The following is a 19,929-nucleotide window of genomic DNA, read 5'->3' on the forward strand; positions in this document are numbered from 1 at the left end:
GGCCACCCATCAGTGATTCTTCAGCTGTGATTCCTGCATTGCAGGGGATCCCTCCCAACTCTACAATTCTATATATATATATATATATTTTTCTCGAGGGGCTATTCCGCGCTCCTAACAATGGCCGCAGCTCCACCGGAAGTCTTTTTTTTTTAAAAAAAAAAAAAAGCTTTATTAGTAGATTTGTCCTTCCAGTACAAAGTAATTTGTTTCTGGTCTTTCATACCACATATTTTAGAAATATCAACATTAAAATCCTTATAAAAACCACTTGTCCACAGTCACTGTAGGCTATATATGAAGGGATAACATTTCTTACCCAGGGTATTTCTACAGGAAATGTTCAAATTATCATTTTAAAATCCTTCAGCAACTTATTACATAGGCTACATTAATTAAAAACTAACCACGCAGGTACTTTCATATATTGCACGTTAAGAACTGCAGGTCAGCCACTGCTGTAGAGGCAGGCTTCAGGTTCATCACAGAAAAATTATATGTGCATCCCAAGAGGATAAACAAGTCCTCATTTAAAGATGATCGGATGCGCACTGCTAGAGAAATTATTTCTGCAAAGGAGAAAGGAAGAAAAAAAGAAGCTATGTTTCTATCCAACTCTACAATTCTAAGAGGGGTCTCCTCACACCTCTCAGCACCTTAAGAAAACTACAGCTCCCATAATTCTTTGAGGGGAAGCGATGGCTGTTTACAGTGGTAGCACAGAGCTTTAAATTTATGGTGTTAATGCAGCCTTAAATAGCCTAGAGAGTTAGCAATGAGAGGGAGGAAGGAGAGCAGCTTGCTGGAAAAGCAAGCCTGAGGGACTGCCAGCTCTTGGTGCCTCTGCAGCTTCTTCCTTCTCCAACCAGCAACAGGACCATGATTAGAGTGCCACACACACACACACACACACACACACAGACATATATAACAAAATTAGTAATGTAATAAGGCACCAGACTCGAGTTATATTAGCCCAGGCGTGGAGCTAGATGTTGTGAAGCAAACAGCACCCCCGAACATGTGGTTTCTCTTATATGCCAAAGCATTTGACCCCAAATTCTTCCTTCCCACTTTTTGGGGGAAATTGACTTTGATAAGGATTGTTTAACCTTCCTCTCAAGTATCTTTAATTACTTTTTGCACAGCTGAGGGGAGGGGACACCATTAAGGAGTATTTGCAGGAGACAACTGGGAAGCACAGGATGAAGGAGGCACCTCCCTCTCCTGTTGGGCCTTCTCATTTATGACTACATTTAGCTCCCATCCGTCTTCTGAAGCAAGTGCCCTCCCAGAGTTATTGGAGTACAACTCCCATCATGCCTGACCTCAAAAAGCTCAAGGCAGTGTGCATGTTTATTCTCCATTTATTCAACCCTGTGAGGTAGATTCGGCAGAGATGAAGCGATAACTTTTTGAAGCGACGCAGTGCACTTTGCAACCATGTGCTGAATTGAACCTAACCCTCCGCAACCTACATGCAGCACTCTATCCGGGGCACTCTGCCTCATCGGCAAACACGGGTTTAGTAATGCACGATTGTCTATAGATCAAGGGTATAGAATGTGTGGCCCACCATCCACTGTTGGACTTCAACTCCCATCATCCTTTGCCAACGCCAGATACAGACCATGGCAGATTCTGAGTTCTACTTGGCTCCAACAGGACTCACAGACCCAGAATCAGTTTGTATATTGGGAGTTAACAAAAATAGTTTTGTGGGTGAACCAGTGCAAGTTGTTCTTTATTTTCCCCCCACATCACTCCAGGGCAGAAGACGGTGATCAGGTGACAGCATCTCCCGTTCCTTTCCACCCCTCAACTTTGCCTCAGGGACACAGTGTGAGAGAGGCCTCAGGGGACCACAGCCAGAAGAAAGGGTAAAGCTTCTCCGTGAAGGATGCCCTCAAGGTGAAGAGTGTTTCTGAGCTACAAGGGTCGGAGAACGCCACCCGCCCTGCCTCATAGTCCAAGCTAACGAGAATCCTGCGGGTCGGAGTCTCCGGCTCTGCCACATTTGCTGGCGTTGCAGGAAGGAGCTGGTAGGGCCCCAACTCCACAGCCCAAACCCCATGTTCTGGTTGAAGTACCATGGGCCTCTTCCTTTCCACAGATTCCTGAGCTACACCAAGGGCCCAACCACAGCGGCCTTTCACATCTACCAGCCAGTGGTGGCGGCCGCTTAAGAAGCCCTCAGAGCCCAGCACACAGAAGGAGGGGTGGAATCTTCTAGAAGTGTCGAGGTAAGCCGGGAAGCCATCCCTGCGGCTCACGGTCCTCCGGTCAGCTGAAATCGCCAGGTTGGGATGAGCTGAATCAGCATCCAAGGTGATGATCTCTGTAATAACACAAGAGGAATGTGTGCCTCTACCTACATCATATATGAAGCACATGCACAGGTAAGATCTTCCGCTCTAGGTTACTAATAAAAGGAGAAACTGGCTGCCCAACTCAGTATTATTGCTCTCGCTCCAATTCCCTGAGCGATGAGACGTTTCAGTAGTGCAGTGCTTACTATGTTTGGTTTCCATTGGAAGCAGGTTACAGGAGGCATTTTTTTAAACATCTAAACAGCGTTGTTTTTCAGCTGGAACTCATCGGAGGCGCCCCTAAAAGTGGCTGCGGCGCCCCTAAAAGCTCAACAACTTTGGGTTGTCCATCCCCAAAAGGTGAGAGTTCCTGCACCTCTTTTTCTAGGAAAAAAAGCACTGTATATATATATGCAAATCTCGCTATCTGAACACATTGCATTCTCAGGAAATGGCTTGTAAAGGCAAACATTTGCTTAACGAGTCAACGATTTCCCTGGATTCCTACGTGGAGATTTCTAATGCGTTCCCGGCCATGGAGTTTTGACCCCAAAACGAAAAACAAAACAAGCAGGGGAAATCTTCTGAAAGCTTGCAAAAGGCAAACAAGGAAGGGGGGAATTATCTTACTTGTCTAATCTACCTCCTCCCCCTTCCATCATGGTTTCATGGTTGCTGCCGCGAACCAGCAGAACACAAAAAGTAACAGGTAGGTAGCCGTGTTGGTCTGCCATAGTCAAAACAAAATAAAAAATAAAAAAATCCTTTCAGTAGCACCTTAGAGACCAACTAAGTTTGTTCTTGGTATGAGCTTTCGTGTGCATGCACACTTCTTCAGTGTATCTGAAGAAGTGTGCATGCACACGAAAGCTCATACCAAGAACAAACTTAGTTGGTCTCTAAGGTGCTACTGGAAGGATTTTATTTTTTATTTTGTTTTGACAAAAAAGTAAGGCTTGCTCAAGGCCGCTTATTTGTTTTACCGTGCTACATGCAGGTCCAACTGTTTGGATATGTGAATCTGTGGTGTGTATAGCGAGGTTTGGGGTACTAATTCCTCATGTTTGGACAAGTGGATTTTTGCATAATGCAAGTGGTATAGTAATCCCTGGCATGCTTTTGTCTCTATACCCGTTCTCCTGTGACCAATCTACACTAAAAACCCAACTCTACCTGAACTTATTCAATGTCCATTGTAAAAAGAAAGAAAGAAAGAGGGGGGGGGGAGACCTTCCTCCCATCCCTTCCTTCGAAGTGCTATGTCTAGGATATAACTAACATCATCAATGCTACTATTTGCATAGGAAGAGCCAAAGGTAGGACACAGTCATTGTGGCTAGTTCCAATTGATAGCCACTGATGCTCCGTGAGGGACTAATCTCTTTTAAAACCAGCCAGGTTGGTGGCCTTCACTGCCTCTTGTGGCAGCGAGTTCCACAGTGCACCTGCATGTTGTGCAAAGAAGTTAGCGCAAAGTACTAGGGGAAGAAATGGAGGCAGTGAGAGATTTCACTTTCTTGGGTTCCATGATCACTGCAGATGGTGACAGCAGTCACGAAATTAGAAGACGCCTGCTTCTTGGGAGAAAAGCAATGACAAACCTAGACAGCATCTTAAAAAGCAGAGACATCACCTTGCCGACAAAGGTCCGTATAGTTAAAGCTATGGTTTTCCCAGTAGTAATGTACGGAAGTGAGAGCTGGACCATAAAGAAGGCTGATCACCGAAGAATTGATGCTTTTGAATTATGGTGCTGGAGGAGACTCTTGAGAGTCCCATGGACTGCAAGAAGGTCAAACCTATCCATTCTTAAAGAAATCGGCCCTGAGTGCCCACTGGAAGGACAGATCCTGAAGTTGAGGTTCCAGTACTTTGGCCACCTCATGAGAAGAGAAGACTCCCTAAGAAAAGACCCTGATGTTGGGAAAGATGGAGGGCACAAGGAGAAGGGGACGACAGAGGATGAGATGGTTGGACAGTGTTCTTGAAGCTACTAACATGAGTTTGGCCAAACTGCGAGAGGCAGTGAAGGATAGGCGTGCCTGGCGTGCTCTGGTCCATGGGGTCACGAAGAGTCGGACACGACTGAACGACTGAACAACAACAACAACGACTGTATATTCTGGCGTATAAGACTACTTTTTAATCCAGGAAAATCTTCTCAAAAGTTGGGGGTCATCTTATACGCCGGGTGGAGAATCTGCGGTCGACTATATCTCAAACTCTATATTTTAACTGGAAAAGTTGGGGGTCGTCTTACACGCCCAGTCGTCTTATACGCCAGAAAATACAGTACTAACCTCTCATCTCGGTCATATGCTCCCACAGGGCAGTCTTCTTCCGAGAGAGATGGAAAATTCTCTCTTCCAATTCCGCGGTGGACACCGGCGACCATTTTGGAAAGTTCCAGCTTTTGCACCTACCATGAAAGAGAGAGAAAAATCAGGTGGCTTCCTGTTTGGCAGAAACTCTGGGCTGTATTCAACCACGGAGCAGACGCACTGAAATTGAAGCGGCCTAAACTGACAGCATCTATTCATTTCGACGGGTCTGCTCTGAGCATGAATGGCGGTGGATACAAGCCTCTCAGGCTGGTTGTTGACAGAATGAACCACACGTACAACCACAGTTGCTTACCTCTTCAAAAGGCTCCCAGCATCCTAAAGGGGGGAAAGAAATGGAGAGAAAGCAGAATTGTAAAGGGATGCCCTTTCACAGTATCACAATTCACAACTCAAAATTCCTCCAGGAACTATGTGGTAGGGTGGGGAGTAATGTATGAACTGGGCTCTCGCTGAAGTCTAATTTTGTGGTGGGACGGCTTATTAAATTTGTATATTTGTATTCTATTGCTTTTGAGTGCTTCCAGACGACCTATTCTTATACTGTGCTCCTAGTAAGTTCGCAAAAATGTACAGTGGTGCCTCGCAAGATGAAAATAATTCGTTCTGCGAGTGTTGTCGTATAGCGAATTTTTCGTCTTGCGAAGCACCAACGGGAGAATAGCGATTTGACGAAAGGGAAAAAAAACTTTTTTCGTCTTGCGAGGCAAGCCCATTGACAAATTTGTCTTGCGAGACAGCCTTCCGCTAGCGAATGCCTTTCGTCTAGCGAGTTTTTCGTCTAGCGGGGCACCACTGTATAAGACAGGTACAAATGTCTGCTGGAAATGCAAAGAAAAAGAAGGCACCTCCTATCATATGTGGTGGACGTGCAAGGTAATAAAAGCATTCTGGGAAATGATATACAATGAACTGAAAAAAAGGATTAAAAAATAACTTTTTATTAAAAAAAAAACAGAGGCTTTTCTATTAGGAATTGTAGGTGCTGGAATTCCAAGGCAGCAGAAAAGACTTTTTATGTATGCGAAGACAGCTGCATGGGAGAGGTTAGCCCAGAGACAGAAAGAAGATAAAGTCCCTACCAGAGAAAAATGGCAAATGAAGTTGTTGGGACTATGCCTAAATGGCAAAGCTGACCGGAAAGCTCAGGAACCAAGAAGACCAAAACTTTAACAAAGGATGGGGAAAATTTATAATTTATCTTGGAGACCACTGTAAACAGATGGAAACATTAGCAGGATTGCAATAACACTCGTAATGTAGCAAGTACTATGGAGATAATTGACTTATATAAAATATGGACTATTGAAAAGATGCAGTAGAAAATGTTTAACAACAGAACCCATGGAGGGGGAAGGTGGGAAGTCCAGAGATTCGAGGGAATCTTGTAATTTTGGGTGTGTTGTGGTATGATTATAAACTTAAATATGTAAAACCAAATATATATATATTTTTTAAAGTAAAAATAAACTCCGGGAAGTTTCATTGTACGTTAACAGATCTTGCACACAATTCTCTCAAAACAGAAGCACCTTCTGTTTTCAATGTTCCCAAAGCGCTTGGCTTAAAAACTCCCCCTTTCATGCTGACCGGGCAGCTCCAAGACGCTGGAGACAGGAACCCTGCTGCAGAAACAGCAATGTGTCTTCAACCCCACTGCCCGCACAAAAGACGCCGAACCACCACGCTGCTGCTTTTACCTTGAGGAGCTCAGTATCCGGCCGCTGACAAATTTGCTCCAGCTCAACTATCAGTCCTCGTAGAAGCGGCGCCCCCTGCAGGATCTTGCTCTCGTTCTGCCGCTGCATTCTCTTCAGCTTACTGGCCACTTCCGAAAGCCCCTGTAGGGCATGGCTCTCCCTGTCCTGCAGGGTCTTCCTTAACTGCTGGAACACGTGGACAGTTCTCTGCCTCTCAGCTTCCGCACGACCCTGCGGAGGAAGGAACGTGAAACGGCGCCGTTCCAAAAGGGTAAGGACAGGTAACATTGAAAAGCACATTTTTCTCCTTGCTTGCTGCAGCAAAACCAGAGTATCGGAGCCGAGTAAGTTCAGCGATGCTCCTGAATACCAGTCGCTGGAAAATACAGGAGGGGAGGGTGTCCTTTTGCTTCAACCCTGCTTGCTGGGCTTCCCACAAGCAACTGCTCAGCCGCTGTGAGGACGCAATGCTCTCTTCTATGTTTGCATGCAGTTGCCCCTCCTCGGGCTTGTCCTGATGGGAGTTCGGAGTCCAACAACGTCTGGGGAAGGCTGTGGCTCAGTGGTAAAGCATCCGACTTCCATACAAAAGATTCCAGGTTCAATCCCCACCATTTCCAGGTAAGGCTAGGAGATAACCCAAGTTGAAAGCCTGCAGCTTCCTATGTTCTTATTGGGGGTGAAGTGGGGAACCATATTGCCTCCCTTTGGCCTACTGCAAGCTTTCCAGCCCAGCCTCAACTCTGTGATTTGCCCAGTAACATCCATTAATACTATGTGACTGCATATCCTAATAACTTAGATGTACCGCCTCATCCAACAGCCTGCTTCCCCAGTGGCCAACTAGATGCCTGTGGGAGTTCTGCAAACAGGCGCTGACAAGTTTAGCAAGTTCCTCAATCTTTGCAGCACTTCACGGCCTGCCATTTGAGGTAGCAGGGAGGCCTGCAACCTTTTGGCTGCATGCACACATTTAAAGCATGTGGTCTCCCCACAAAGAACCCTGAGCGCTGTGGTTTACCCCTCACAAGCTATTGCTTTGTTTATTTGTTCATTTCTATACTGCCCTTCATCCAGGAATCATAGGGCGGTTTAAAATATAAAGCCACAAAAACCCCCACATACCATTCATAACAAAGCTATCATTACCAACAAGCCTTTGACAAACTACAGTTCCCAGGATCCTTTGGGGGGGGGGAATAACATACTTTGAATGCATGGTGTCAGCTAACGACCTTACACCATGCATTTGCCATGTCTACTTTGGGTCTTATGCTTGGGGTTTTGCTTACATCTAAGCCAAACATAGGCAAACTGGGCCCTCAAGATGTTTTGGGACTACAACACCCATCATCCCTAGCTAACAGGACCAGGCCGAGTTTAAGGTTTGGGCTGAGGACTATACTCTACATCCCACCCCAGTCTGAAACGCAGCAACTCTGCTTTTTGTTTTGACTTCCTCAGCAACAGTGTTTTGCAAACTTGGGTCTCTGGCTGTTTTCGGACTACAACTCCCATAATCCCTAGCTGGCAGGACCAGTGGTCAGGGATGATGGGAACTGTAGTCCAAAAGCAACCAAAGCCCCAAGTTTGGGAAACCCTCCCCTACAAGGTACGGATTGGGGTCACTGTGTGCTATCCACAACTGTTCTCTATTTGTGTAGCCTAGACTGGCATTTGCCTCTTAAAGGTAAAGGGACCCCTGACCGTTAGGTCCAGTCGTGTCCGACTCCGGGGTTGCGGTGCTCATCTCGCTTTACTGGCCGAGGGAGCCAGCATACAGCTTCTGGGTCATGTGGCCAGCATGACTAAGCCGCTTCTGGCGAACCAGAGCAGCGCACGGAAACACCGTTTACCTTCCCGCCAGAGAGGTACCTATTTATCTACTTGTTCTTGGACGTGCTTTCAAACTGCTAGGTGGGCAGGAGCTGGGACCGAGCAACGGGAGCTCACCCAGCTGTGGGGATTCGAACCACCAACTTTCTGATCGGCAAGCCCAAGGCTCAGTGGTTTAGATCACAGCGCCACCCGGGCCCCAATTTGCCTCTTAATTGTTAGCTATATACATGTGCCACCCAGAGTTACACATTTTGATCTGCGGCACCATTGTTTCAAGAGCTGCTGTTGCTATTTGTTGCCCCAGCTGGTCAGACAGCGTTTGCCGGATGGACATACACATTCTGACACAAAATGTGCCTCTTTTGTGAGTGATGTCACTCAAGCCCCAAATATACAAGTGTCTCCACCCCCACCGTTCAGTGCAGACACTGAAGTCCAGCTCCGAGGGCCTTCTGGCGGTTCTCTCATTGCAAGAAGTAAGGTTACCGGCAGAGGGCCTTCTTGGCAGTGGCGCCCGCCCTGTGGAACGCCCTCCCATCAGATGTTAAGGAAATAAACAACTATCTGACTTTTAGAAGACATCTGAAGGCAGCCCTGTTTAGGGAAGTTTTTAATGTTTGATGTTTTCTTGTGTTTTTAATATTATGTTGAGAGCCGCCCAAAGTGGATGGGGAAACCCAGCCAGATGGGCGGGGTATAAAATTATTATTATTATTATTATTATTATTATTATTATTATTATTATTATTATTATTATTAAGACAGATTTGCCTAAGAAGGCAAACTTACCAGCAACATCTCCAGCTTTTTCCCATGGTTCACTGCAAGGACATCCCTGCTGTCCCTCTCGGTTTTCAACGAAGCCAGGTGGTCTTGAAATTGTGCCTGCCCAAAGAAAACAGCAGACGGGTGTTCAAGGCTTAGGGAGTGGGCAGTTCTGGGTTTCTGTATCGTTCTTCTGCCATAGGCTCCCTCCATAGGCATGAGCAGTGCCGAATTTACGTATAGCCTAAACAAGCTATAGCATAGGGCCCCACTCTCTTGGGGGGCCCCAAAAAAAATTAAAGGGGGGAAAACTGGATGTACATTTCCAAAACATAAGATTAAAAAAAAAACCCTACATACTGCAACAGTGTTTTGTGTTGTGTAGGCAGGCTCCTATGATGAGCTAGCCTGCTCCCTAAAATATCACTGGTTTGCTCATTTCTATATATATAGGGTGCCTACATTCTGCATGGACTGGTTGCATGGCAACATGGGCAAATGGTTTTAGATACCTATTAGGTCCATCAATGACCATAGAGCATATATGCAACACAAAAAGCAGCGACAATTTGTTGTTGACAAAGGACAGCTGGAGATAGAAAGGGCCCCATTACCTTCAGTTTGGCCACCTCATGAGAAGAGAAGACTCCCTGGAAAAGACCCTGATGTTGGGAGAGATGGAGGGCACAAGGAGAAGGGGACGACAGAGGATGAGATGGTTGGACAGTGTTCTCGAAGCTACTAACATGAGTTTGGCCAAACTGCGAGAGGCAGTGAAGGATAGGCGTGCCTGGCGTGCTCTGGTCCATGAGGTCACGAAGAGTCGGACACGACTGAACAACAACAACAACCTTCAGTAGCTTCGGGCCTCATCAAACCTACATGCGGCCCTGGGCATGAGCAATGCAAGCAGATTATAGGCAGTTCTAGGATGCCCAAACACTCCTGAGAGGTACAGGACCTCAAGCCTCCTTATAAGGTGAGCACTCTTTCCTGTAAGGTTCTAGTTCTAGGTTCCTGTAAGCACCTGGCAGGAGGATCCTGAAAACCCATTTCAAACAACGGCGAGGCTCCCGAAATGTGAACCCTTGCAAAGCCTTCCATCTCCAAATGCCTGTGACTTGTGCTGGGAGGAGCCCGTTGCTTGTATGTCAGCAGGGAAAAGCCAGGGACGCTTGAGTGCCCCACTGCAGCTAGGGCAGGGGTGGGGGAACTCACAGCTCACAAGATGTTGCTGGATTACAACTCCTATCCTCCCTGATCACTGGCCATGCCAGCTGTAGCTGAAGGGGACAGGAATCCGTTAACATCTGCTGCGCAGCAAGCTCTTGCTGCTTGCAGAAGTACTGTAGTTTTTTTCAGCACGTGTCCCCCTGTTTGGGTGTGCAAACAGATCCTCAGTGAGTCTGATTTCGCTGCAGTTACTGTGCATACAGAGATTTTTTTAAAAAAAAAAATTAAAAAGCTAGAAAACTTTGGTGTTTAGAGGGATGAATGGCTGGATTTTAGCCTGCTTTTAGGCATGCATTCTGTTCTGGCGTAGGATCATAATAGGCAGCATGTTAGGCGATGGAAAGGAAGTAGGCACTATATAAATATGCAGTTACAGGTGGGTAGCCGTGTTGGTCTGCCATAGTCAAAACAAAATAAAAAATTCTTTCCAGTAGCACCTTAAAGGTAAAGGTAAAGGGACCCCTGACCATCAGGTCCAGTCGTGTCTGACTCTGGGGTTGCGGCGCTCATCTCGCTCTATAGGCCAAGGGAGCCGGCGTTTGTCCGCAGACAGCTTCCAGGTCATGTGGCCAGCATGACAAAGCCGCTTCTGGCTAACCAGAGCAGCGCACGGAAACGCTGTTTACCTTCCCGCTGGAGCGGTCCCTATTTATCTACTTGCACTTTAATGTGCTTTCGAACTGCTAGGTGGGCAGGAGCTGGGACCGAGCAATTGGAGCTCACCCCGTGGCAGAGATTTGAACCGCTGACCTTCTGATCAGCAAGCCCTAGACTCTGTGGTTTAACCCACAGCGCCACCTGGGTCCCAATTAGGTGTGGAAAACCTGTTGATGACTCTTAATGGCTGCAAATTAGCCTTGCTAATTCTCCTACCATGGAGAAACCTGGTCTGAACAAAGACATTGGATTCTTATGTCATTATACATGACAAAGCTATCTTTAGCCATCTCACCCCTTGCCTTTCCCTGCAAGGCTAATTGCACACCTATCAGCTGATCACCCATTCCCACCACCCTTCTGAGTAATACCCCTCCCCACTCCCTCACTACATTTAAGGATCTGGTGACTTCTGTTTCTGAAGAAGTGTCCATGCACACGAAAGCTCATACCAAGAACAAACTTAGTTGGTCTCTAAGGTGCTACTGGAAAGAAATTTTTTTTTATTTTGTTTTATATAAATATGCATTATCGTTCTGCATATTTACATTCAAGTGCACTTAACAGCACAGACAGAGAACTTGTGGCCTTCCATTTCTTGTTGCATGCCCAGCTCCCATCAGTCCCAACCAGCATGGCCAATGGCCAGGGATAATGGAAGTTGTAGTTCAGGAGCATTTATTTGCATGGCCACACTGGTCCCCCAGTTCTAAGTTAAGAGTCAAGATGCATTCAGCCTGGCTCAGGCATTTAACCGCTAGAGCAGGTGTAGGGAACCCCTGGCCCTCCAGATGTTGCTAAACTACAGCTCCCATCAGTCCCAACCAGCATGACCAATGAGCAGGCATGATGGGAGTTGTAGTTCAGGAACATTTGCAGGGCTGAAGATTCCCCAAAAGCTGCTCTAGAAAGAGGGAAGGATATTTATGAATACGACCTTGGACTGTTGGCGTTTTGTGGATTCATGGTTTTTCATACTATTAATAAATCTTTATATGGACACTATAAATTACATGTAATGGTGTGTGTGTATATATATATATATATACGTAAAGCTGATACATGTGAAGGCTTAGGATAGTATATGATGTAACTTTAGTTACACAGTGCATATGTGTCGTTTGTGTGTTTTTTATTGTTTCGATACATAAAGCAATAAGGGTGCTGCAATTCCTAAGAAATCCTTTGCGTGCAAAATGTATCCCCCAATCTCTTACCTCGCCCCCACCCCACCCAAAGCGAAATGTTTTGTTTTCAATGCAAGTATCTCGTGAACAGAGATCACTGGAGGAAACGCACCCCAAGCCACGATCCTTCCCACCACTCTGGGTTGCGTGCAAAGCTCGCCTTACTCAAGAGTAGTCCTACTGAAGGCAATGAACGACTGATTGCGGAGGGGAGGTGTGTGTGTCATTCCTTCCGGCTGGAACTTGGTGGGAAGGAGGGGCGCCGCTCCTCTCGCTGCCTTTACCTTGTACTCCTCGGCTGCCTCGTCCGCGGGGATCACCGCGTGAGATCGGTGCTCCTTGGATCTGTCGCAGACCACGCAGATGAGAGCCTCGTCCTCCAGGCAGAACAACTTCAGTGGCTCTCGGTGCTGCCGGCACACCGGCCCCGCTCCTGGGTCGCTGCTGCTGCCGGCCGGCGGCGGGGAAGGCGCGCCCCGAGAGACGCCGGGGAGCTCGTCGAGCGAGGCCAGCTCCTTGGCCCTCTCGGCCACTTTGCCCAGCTGCGCGTTGGGCCGAAGCATCCCGGAGCGGGACCTCTTCCTGCACTGCGGGCAAGGGAAAAAGCTGTCGCCCAGGCCGCTCCAGTAGGTGGTGATGCACGCGCGGCAGAAGTTGTGCTCGCAGCTCAGGATCACCGGGTCGCCGAAGTAATCCAGGCAGATCGGGCAGAAGAGCTCTTCCCGCAGGGCGCGGGCGGCGGCGGCAGAGGCCATGGAGGAAGGAGGGAGAAAGAAGCCCTTTTTGCAACGGCCCCGGCTGGCACCGCCTGCCTCTTCCTTGCTCAAGCGTGCAAAAATAAACCACCACCACCACCCAAAACCGAAAGTAGGCGGGGAGAAAGCCAGAAGTGGGTGTGCAAGCACGATAAAACGAAACTCTGGGAAAGGGGGAAGTGCGCCGCGTGGAACCTAAATACGTGACTATTTCTACACCGCTTGTTGTTGTTCAGTCGTGTCCGACTCTTCGTGACCCCATGGACCAGAGCACGACAGGCACGCCTATCCTTCACTGCCTCTCGCAGTTTGGCCAAACTACACCGCTTACTGCGTGAGAAATTATCTCCAAGCGGTGTACATATAAAAGTAAAGCAGGCGCGGGGGAACTTTTGGCCCGCAGACGTCGCTGAACTACCAGTTCCCACCATCCCACGGCATTGGCCCATGCTTGTTTGCTTGCTGGGGCTGTTGGGAGTTGTAGTTCAACAACACCTGGCAGGCCAAAGGTTTCCCTCCCCGCCTGGACTAAGGGGAAGATCCTGGAGAAGCAGATTTAATGCACAGAGAATCCTGGGAACTGCCGTTTTTCCCTTGAAGAGTTCCAATTCCTGGTACTCTTAAACTACAGTTCCCAGGATTTTTTTGGGGGGTGGGGTGGTTATGGGCTTCAAACATGCGTGTGCTATAGTGTGTGGAGCTACCCCAAAGTAACGGACAACTTAAAACAGCAATACTAAAGTTATATATTCACGTTACATTTATTAGAGATAAATCTCGATTCCTTCACCTGATCCCTTTCCCACTCCCCCGTCTTCCCTGTTGCAGCAGCCTGGCTTTTGCCTATGCCTTCACCCACCCAGTTCCCCACTGTGGGGCGCAAACTTACAACCGAGGAACCCTGGTCTCTCTGGGTTTGCTTTTTACAGACAAGCACAAGTGTTCCAGGAAGCTTCCTCAGGCTGCCGACAGCTGCACTCCCCAAACCCAGTTGTAGGCTAGAGCCAGTTTGGGCAAGTTGCCCAGGCGGTCCCCAGGGTGGGGAAAGTTCAACCCCCCCCCCAAAAAAATACTACCAGTTGTTTTTTGCCTTTGGCTGCTTCTGCTTCTCCTCCAGCTGCTTTTCAGTTCAGTTTTGAGTTGCAACCTGGTCATTAAAATTATGAGCTTTCATGTGCATGCACACTTCTTCAGATACTGAAGGATCTCAAGAAGTGTGCATGCACACGAAAGCTCATACCAAGAACAAACTTAGTTGGTCTCTAAGGTGCTACTGGAAGAATTTTTTATTTATTTTTTATTTTGACTATGGCAGACCAACACGGCTACCTACCTGTAACATTCCCACCACCCTTCTGAATAATACCCCTCCCCACTCTCTCACTATACATATGGGTCTGGTGAGTTCTGTTTCAGTGTATCTGAAGAAGTGTGCATGCACACGAAAGCTCATACCAAGAACAAACTTACGGTAGTTGGTCTCTAAGGTGCTACTGGAAGGATTTTTTTAATTTTATTTTGTTTTACCTGTAACTGGTCATTAAATTGGTAGCTCATCGGTGCTAGCCCTACTCATAGCGGATCCACTAAAAATAATGGACATGATTAACTTGGGTCCATTTAATTTCAATGGTTATGCTCTCAAAATAATTTAGTTGGCTACAGCCCTTGTTCTTGTTCCTTTGTTCTCATGCTACAACAGGTGTTTGGAATCAACCTCAAGCGGACCAGGAGACACCCACCTGGGCTGCAGGTCTGTGTAAACCTAAACTTCATTCCAGCCTTTTGCTAGAGTAACCCTTTCAAGCCTGGTCTCCTGCTATGTCTTCTTAAGTAGTGAACTAGCCATCATCCTAATCACCTAGATTGCATCTTGAACTTTTAAGGGTGCTTGGGAGGGGCGTCTCTATTGCGGGGGTGGGGAGGGTTCCGGCCGCTCTCTTCCCCCGTCCACCTCTTTCACAATTTGCAGCCCTTAATCTCTCCTGCAGGGGGGGCATCAAGCACATGTTTTGCATGTTCAAAATCCACGTTGCATGTTCAAAAATGCAATTGTAAGAAAGACACTCCGGATTGATTTAAAAGGAAGATGTAATTCCAAACTTTTTTTTACACTTCATCTTGGCATGAAAGCCTCTTAAATCTGCATAGTTAACCTTGTCGGTGGATACGTTCCCAACTCTGTAAGCAGTGAAAAAGAAAGAAAATTATTTTAGACAGCCTTTTGTTTGACTACGAAGTCCAAGTTTCGTACTTTAAAAAAAAATCAATGGGACAACAAGCTCAGGTGTTCAAATCTTTTTTTTTAGACTTTGGAGTGTATTCACATGGATAAATTTAGGGTAAAAAGCAGGTAGCCACAGAGAAAGACTTTCCCACAATCGCAGCGACATGATTGTGCGAATTACTTGTGGTTCCTCCATGGGCAGCCTGGCTCACACATTTATTCTCTGTGTGTGAACGCATCCCATGGGAGAGTGAGAACAAGTTGCCTGGAGAAGGTTTTGAACAGCTGAACCCATCAAGCATACTATGTGTGGCTGTCCTGTGACACAAGATTGACCCTCGGTGGCTGGGTAAGGGCATATCATAAACAGTTCCACAGCTTCTGCGGCGGTAAAAGCTGGCATTGAACCTCGTTGGCGATAAAAATACCCCTTCTGTGGAGGCTCTGTGAACTTGTGAATGCAGCACGTCAGCCCACGGAGGCTTCTGGAGTCCAGCTGGAGACCCCAAGTGTTCAAAATCAAGTCAGTGTGCCGACCCCACCCTCCGCCCGGCCGCAAGACAGGCTCCATCGCAGAACCGGGTGTCTCAGAAGCGGGCAGAGCTCTTCCAACTTCTTCCCCCAGTCTTTCGTATCTTCTCAGCCTTCTAGTTAATCCACCTATGCTGTGTAAGGCTAATTCTGCCAGTCCTCACTGCTCAACTGGCTCAGGAGACAATCCCTGCCTCACAGGCATCTTCCGGAGGGTTGACATGGCCTGTTGTATTTGCTCCAGCTCAGAATGCAGCAAGGAAATCTGTGACAAAAAAGGAGGAGGTTAAACGCACAGGTGAAGCATCACTGCCACCAGTGTATCTGCAAAAGTGTGCATGCACATGAATGCTCATACCAAGAACAAACTTAGCTGGTCTCTAAGGTGCTACTGGAAGAATTTTTTTTATTTTTTTATTTTGCTACCAGTGAGATAAGGAGGGTTGGCTGTTACTAATGCAGACTCCCCCCCCCCCAATTCATACCCAAAGGATGTCACAAACACGTATTTATGCTATTTTGTTTACTGAAACTTGCAGTATAATCCTATAGACATCAGCCCCAAGAAACAGTTTATGGTTGAACAGCAGGGCAGATACACTATTGTAACAGAAGAAGACTCCGTGCCCTTTCCACAGCAAAAAGACTGATACTGATGAATTGGGAAAAATAAAAATGTGGCACCCTTTTACGATTGGATTGAAGACTTCTACAAACTCGCAACGTGAGCAACTTGCATATAAATGCAGACTTGCCATGGACCAATTCAATGATATTTGGAATCCATTCTTACACCAGGTTAAGATCTGGTGAAGTACAATAACAACCTTGTGAAGTATACCGTTTTGGGTTTCCCCCCCTCCCCCCTTTTACTTTCCCTTCTACACGGGTGCTGTTTCTATTTTTCTTTTTCTCTCTTTTATTTACATCTCGCCGTGTTTAGTGCACATATAGCTATGTACTTTTTGAACTTGCAATAAAGATGTTAAAAGAAAATTGTGAGGATTTTATTTTTTTGTCGAAAACCTAAAAGGAAAGGGGGGGTAGTATTGTTTTCCAGAACAAAAATGAAGTATTTCGAAAATACCCATATGCTCTTTTTTTGTTGACACTCAAAAGGTTTGTTTCTCTACTGATGGAATATGCGGAAATGGCGAAAACTGACTTGCAGAATCCGAGACCAGGGTGACTCGAAATTCCATAGAGATTGGAGTAAATTCATTGTTTATTTAAATGACAATTGTAAAAATCTGAAGACACTAGCAGGATTGAAATAAATCCTACAATGTGGACAATAGTTAGAAAGGTGCGCGAGTGGATTGAAATATATTACCTGTTGAAGGGAGGGAGGGAAGTCATAAGTTCGGCAGAGCGGAGGGTTGTATTGTTGGATTTTGTTAAAGGAGAAAATAATTTAAAAAATAATAATAATAATTAAGGTTTGTTTTCGTTTCGTTGCAGTTTTCATTTGGCGAAAATAAAGCCACGAGTTTGGGCTCAGACAATGCAATAAAGCTTGTTACAATCCAGAGCAAAGAAGCAACTGTTGAGCCACACAATCCAGATCGCTGCTTGCTAGTATTGCACAGTTAAACATTACCTGTTGTTTAATGTGGTGTGCAACCACAGCCCCCCCCCCCATAGCAGTTAATACCTTTTGCTGGTGATCCAGTCTGGCTTTTGGGGAGACCTGCTCCTGATATCTGGCCCCTTGAACCCGTACAGTGAGATCTGCCAGCTGCCGCTCCAGTTTCTTTTGCCGAGATGCAAATTTGAGGATCTCCTTTTCGGGATCAACCAATCCCTATGGTGAGAGAGGAGTCACAGGTTCAATGCATGATATACATTTAAAAGAACCTCCTTCCAGACCCCCTTGAAGTTACTCCCTGAAAGGTGGCCATAATCCTCCCACAATGCATTTCACCTGGTCACCACCGTTACAAGAGTTTTAAGGTCTCAAATATAGAATAAATATTCATAAATGCACACATATCTAAATATACGAACCATGTGTCTGAAATAGTACAGGAAAGCAATTCTGATGCCATTTTTACTCTCCCAAGGACCTCAAATGTTCCTCTGCAATAAGGGAAGCAAATGGGAGAAAGCCTGCCCATCATTTTTTTGGCTTGCAAATCCCGTCTTAAGGGCATATTTGTGTATGAATAGGGTGAGCCTATGAACCGGATTCAGGAACTAAAAGTATTTACCATCACAAAAGAATGGCCAGACTGCCCAGGTAACGCAATCAGTGACCATTATCAGGTATCCTGGCAGGCAGGATTTCTGTTGTAGGTGGCCTCCTTCTGTGATGTATATATGATGTTTCAGAGGGTGGTGGTCTTGGGCTACAGGGTGGGCAATTTCAAAAGTCTATATAGGGGCTTGCGCACCATTGTTCAGGGTTCTCAACCCTCCTGCGTGTGGTGACCCTGTTTCAACAGTTCCTAAAATAAAGATCAGGCTTACTAGCCGCTTTGCTTCTCAATATAACTCTGCTTGGCATGTTTTCTCCTACCAATAGGGAACCTACTTAAGGACTCTATAAGGGCTCTGGAATACCCCATTAGGGAAAGGGAGCAGTTTCCCCCCCCCCCCTTATAACACCACCTTTCTTTAAAACAAAATAAAATAAAAAATTCCTTCCAGTAGCACCTTAGAGACCAACTAAGTTTGTTCTTGGTATGAGCTTTCGTGTGCATGCACACTTCTTCAGATACACATGCACACGAAAGCTCATACCAAGAACAAACTTAGTTGGTCTCTAAGGTGTTACTGGAAGGAATTTTTTTTTTATTTTGTTTTGACTATGGCAGACCAACACGGCTACCTACCTGTAACCACCTTTCTTTGGTTTCCTTATGAACCTGCCTCCTTGAACCAATCACTTGCCCTAACTTGGGTCTTACCTGCAGATCCACATAGATGGCAGTGTGCCCATGCCCCTTCGCAGCCACGCAACTCGCAGGGAGTTCTGCTCCCTCGATACCCAAGAGGAGTATCAGGGTTCCAGCCAAGGACAAAGTCTGCAGGGGTTCTCGATAGGTCTCATATACGCCACGGGGAACTGCCTCTGGGCAAACCAGATACACTAGAGACAGAAAGAGAGATTTAGAAATACAGGCACTGTCAGACAATCAAAGGTATCAGCCAGTTGGAGGGAGGGGGCACCAGTTATACCCTCTATCAAAGGCACCCCCAAACTCGGCCCCCCTCCAGATGTTTTGGGACTACAATTCCCATCATCCCTGACCACTGGTCCTGTTAACTCAGGATGATGGGAGTTGTAGTCCCAAAACATCTGGAGGACCGAGTTTGGGGGTGCCTCCTCTATCAGGAGTGAGGGAACTACCGCATTTTTCGCTCCATAGGGCGCACTGGACCATAGGGCGCACCTCATTTTTAGGGGAGGAAACAAGAAAAAAAATATTTTTCTGGTTTTCCTCTTCTAAAAGCCCTGTTTTTTTGAGGATCAGCTAAAAGTTTTGCAGCTTTTTTGCAAAGGGAAAAGTCCTGTTTTTTTGAGGATCAGCTGAAAGTTTTGCAGCTTTTTTTGCAAAGGGGGAAAAGCAAAGCTCCTTTTGCAAAGGGGGAAAAGCAAAGAGGAAAAGCCCCATTTTTATGGGGTTCAACTCACATTTCTGCAGCTTCTGAAGGAAAGGGAGCCTTTTCTACAGTTTCCAGACAGATAATCTAATCAGCCAGTCACATGTCGCTGGGGAAACAAACAACCTCCCTCTGCAGCACATTTAACAAAGGAGGGCGGGGCTGAAAGGGAGTGGGGACTCTTATCTCTCTCCCTATCTCTTGCTGATCAGCTGCTGAGCGGGGTCCTTTCAACACTCCCCTTTCTCTTTGTAAAATAAAAAGCACGATCCTCTTTTGGCCTCTGGGCAATTCAGCTCCAGGGACCACTATTCGCTCCATAAGACGCACAGATATTTCCCCTTACTTTTCAGGAGGAAAAATGTGCATCTTATGGAGCGAAAAATATGGTGTTTTTCTATCCCAGTGACCACATTTCCTTAGTAAGCCCTTGTGCAAAACGAACAGTTCTCCACACAGAAGACATCTGAAGAGGTCTTACCTGTCGGCCGAGCTTTGGTCAGCTGGTAAGTTGCCCTCAGGGCACGCACGGCTCTAATGACTTCCTGTACTAACAGGAAGTTTGCCTCTTCGTCGGGATGACGCCAGTGAGCCTAGAAATGTGGAGGAAGGGGAAACTGTCATGCTTATGATAGTATTTTATTCTCTTGTTAATTATGCTGTTTTTAATGTGCATTTTATATTTGACTTCACTTAGCAATGTTTCCTTTTGAAATGTTTAAGCTTTTTTTTTAAACTTTGTGTTATAGATGTATTCTGTAGCTGACCTCCCTTGTAA

The 19,929-nt window shown here is 46.4% G+C and overlaps 2 protein-coding genes across 2 annotated transcripts in view; both read right to left on the bottom strand.

Moving 5' to 3' along the window:
• Nucleotides 1-1,351: 1,351 nt before the first annotated feature.
• Nucleotides 1,352-12,967, bottom strand: LOC117042098 (E3 ubiquitin-protein ligase TRIM39-like). Its single transcript, XM_033141573.1, has 6 exons — nucleotides 12,317-12,967; nucleotides 8,980-9,075; nucleotides 6,352-6,582; nucleotides 4,947-4,969; nucleotides 4,610-4,728; nucleotides 1,352-2,338 (listed from the first exon to the last, which is right to left on the bottom strand). The coding sequence occupies exons 1-6, from the start codon at nucleotides 12,785-12,787 to the stop codon at nucleotides 1,830-1,832; spliced, it is 1,449 nt and encodes a 482-aa protein (XP_032997464.1). The 5' UTR covers nucleotides 12,788-12,967; the 3' UTR covers nucleotides 1,352-1,829.
• Nucleotides 12,968-15,489: 2,522 nt separating this feature from the next.
• The window catches only part of LOC117042100 (valine--tRNA ligase, mitochondrial-like), a 33,360-nt gene continuing 28,920 nt past the window's right edge, over nucleotides 15,490-19,929 (bottom strand). Inside the window, exons 26-29 of the mRNA XM_033141576.1 lie at nucleotides 19,633-19,744; nucleotides 18,455-18,636; nucleotides 17,200-17,349; nucleotides 15,490-15,810 (exon numbers count right to left, since the gene is read on the bottom strand). Of these exons, the coding sequence (XP_032997467.1) occupies nucleotides 15,706-15,810; nucleotides 17,200-17,349; nucleotides 18,455-18,636; nucleotides 19,633-19,744 (549 nt within the window). The 3' untranslated portion in view covers nucleotides 15,490-15,705. The remainder of the gene's footprint in view (nucleotides 15,811-17,199; nucleotides 17,350-18,454; nucleotides 18,637-19,632; nucleotides 19,745-19,929) is intronic.

This window comes from Lacerta agilis, chromosome 2, assembly GCF_009819535.1.
Source record: "Lacerta agilis isolate rLacAgi1 chromosome 2, rLacAgi1.pri, whole genome shotgun sequence".
In the NCBI taxonomy this organism is placed as follows: domain Eukaryota; kingdom Metazoa; phylum Chordata; class Lepidosauria; order Squamata; family Lacertidae; genus Lacerta; species Lacerta agilis.

What these genes read in the sequence shown, in the direction of transcription:
- LOC117042098 (XM_033141573.1), bottom strand. Translation starts at nt 12,787, where the DNA reads ATGGCCTCTGCCGCCGCCGCCCGCGCCCTGCGGGAAGAGCTCTTCTGC. An exon ending in CGGATACTGAGCTCCTCAAG is followed by an intron (nt 4,970 to 6,351) that starts GTAAAAGCAGCA and finishes TCCCCCCTTTAG; the next exon opens with GATGCTGGGAGCCTTTTGAA. An exon ending in GCATATGACCGAGATGAGAG is followed by an intron (nt 2,339 to 4,609) that starts GTTAGTACTGTA and finishes GTGTTATTACAG; the next exon opens with AGATCATCACCTTGGATGCT.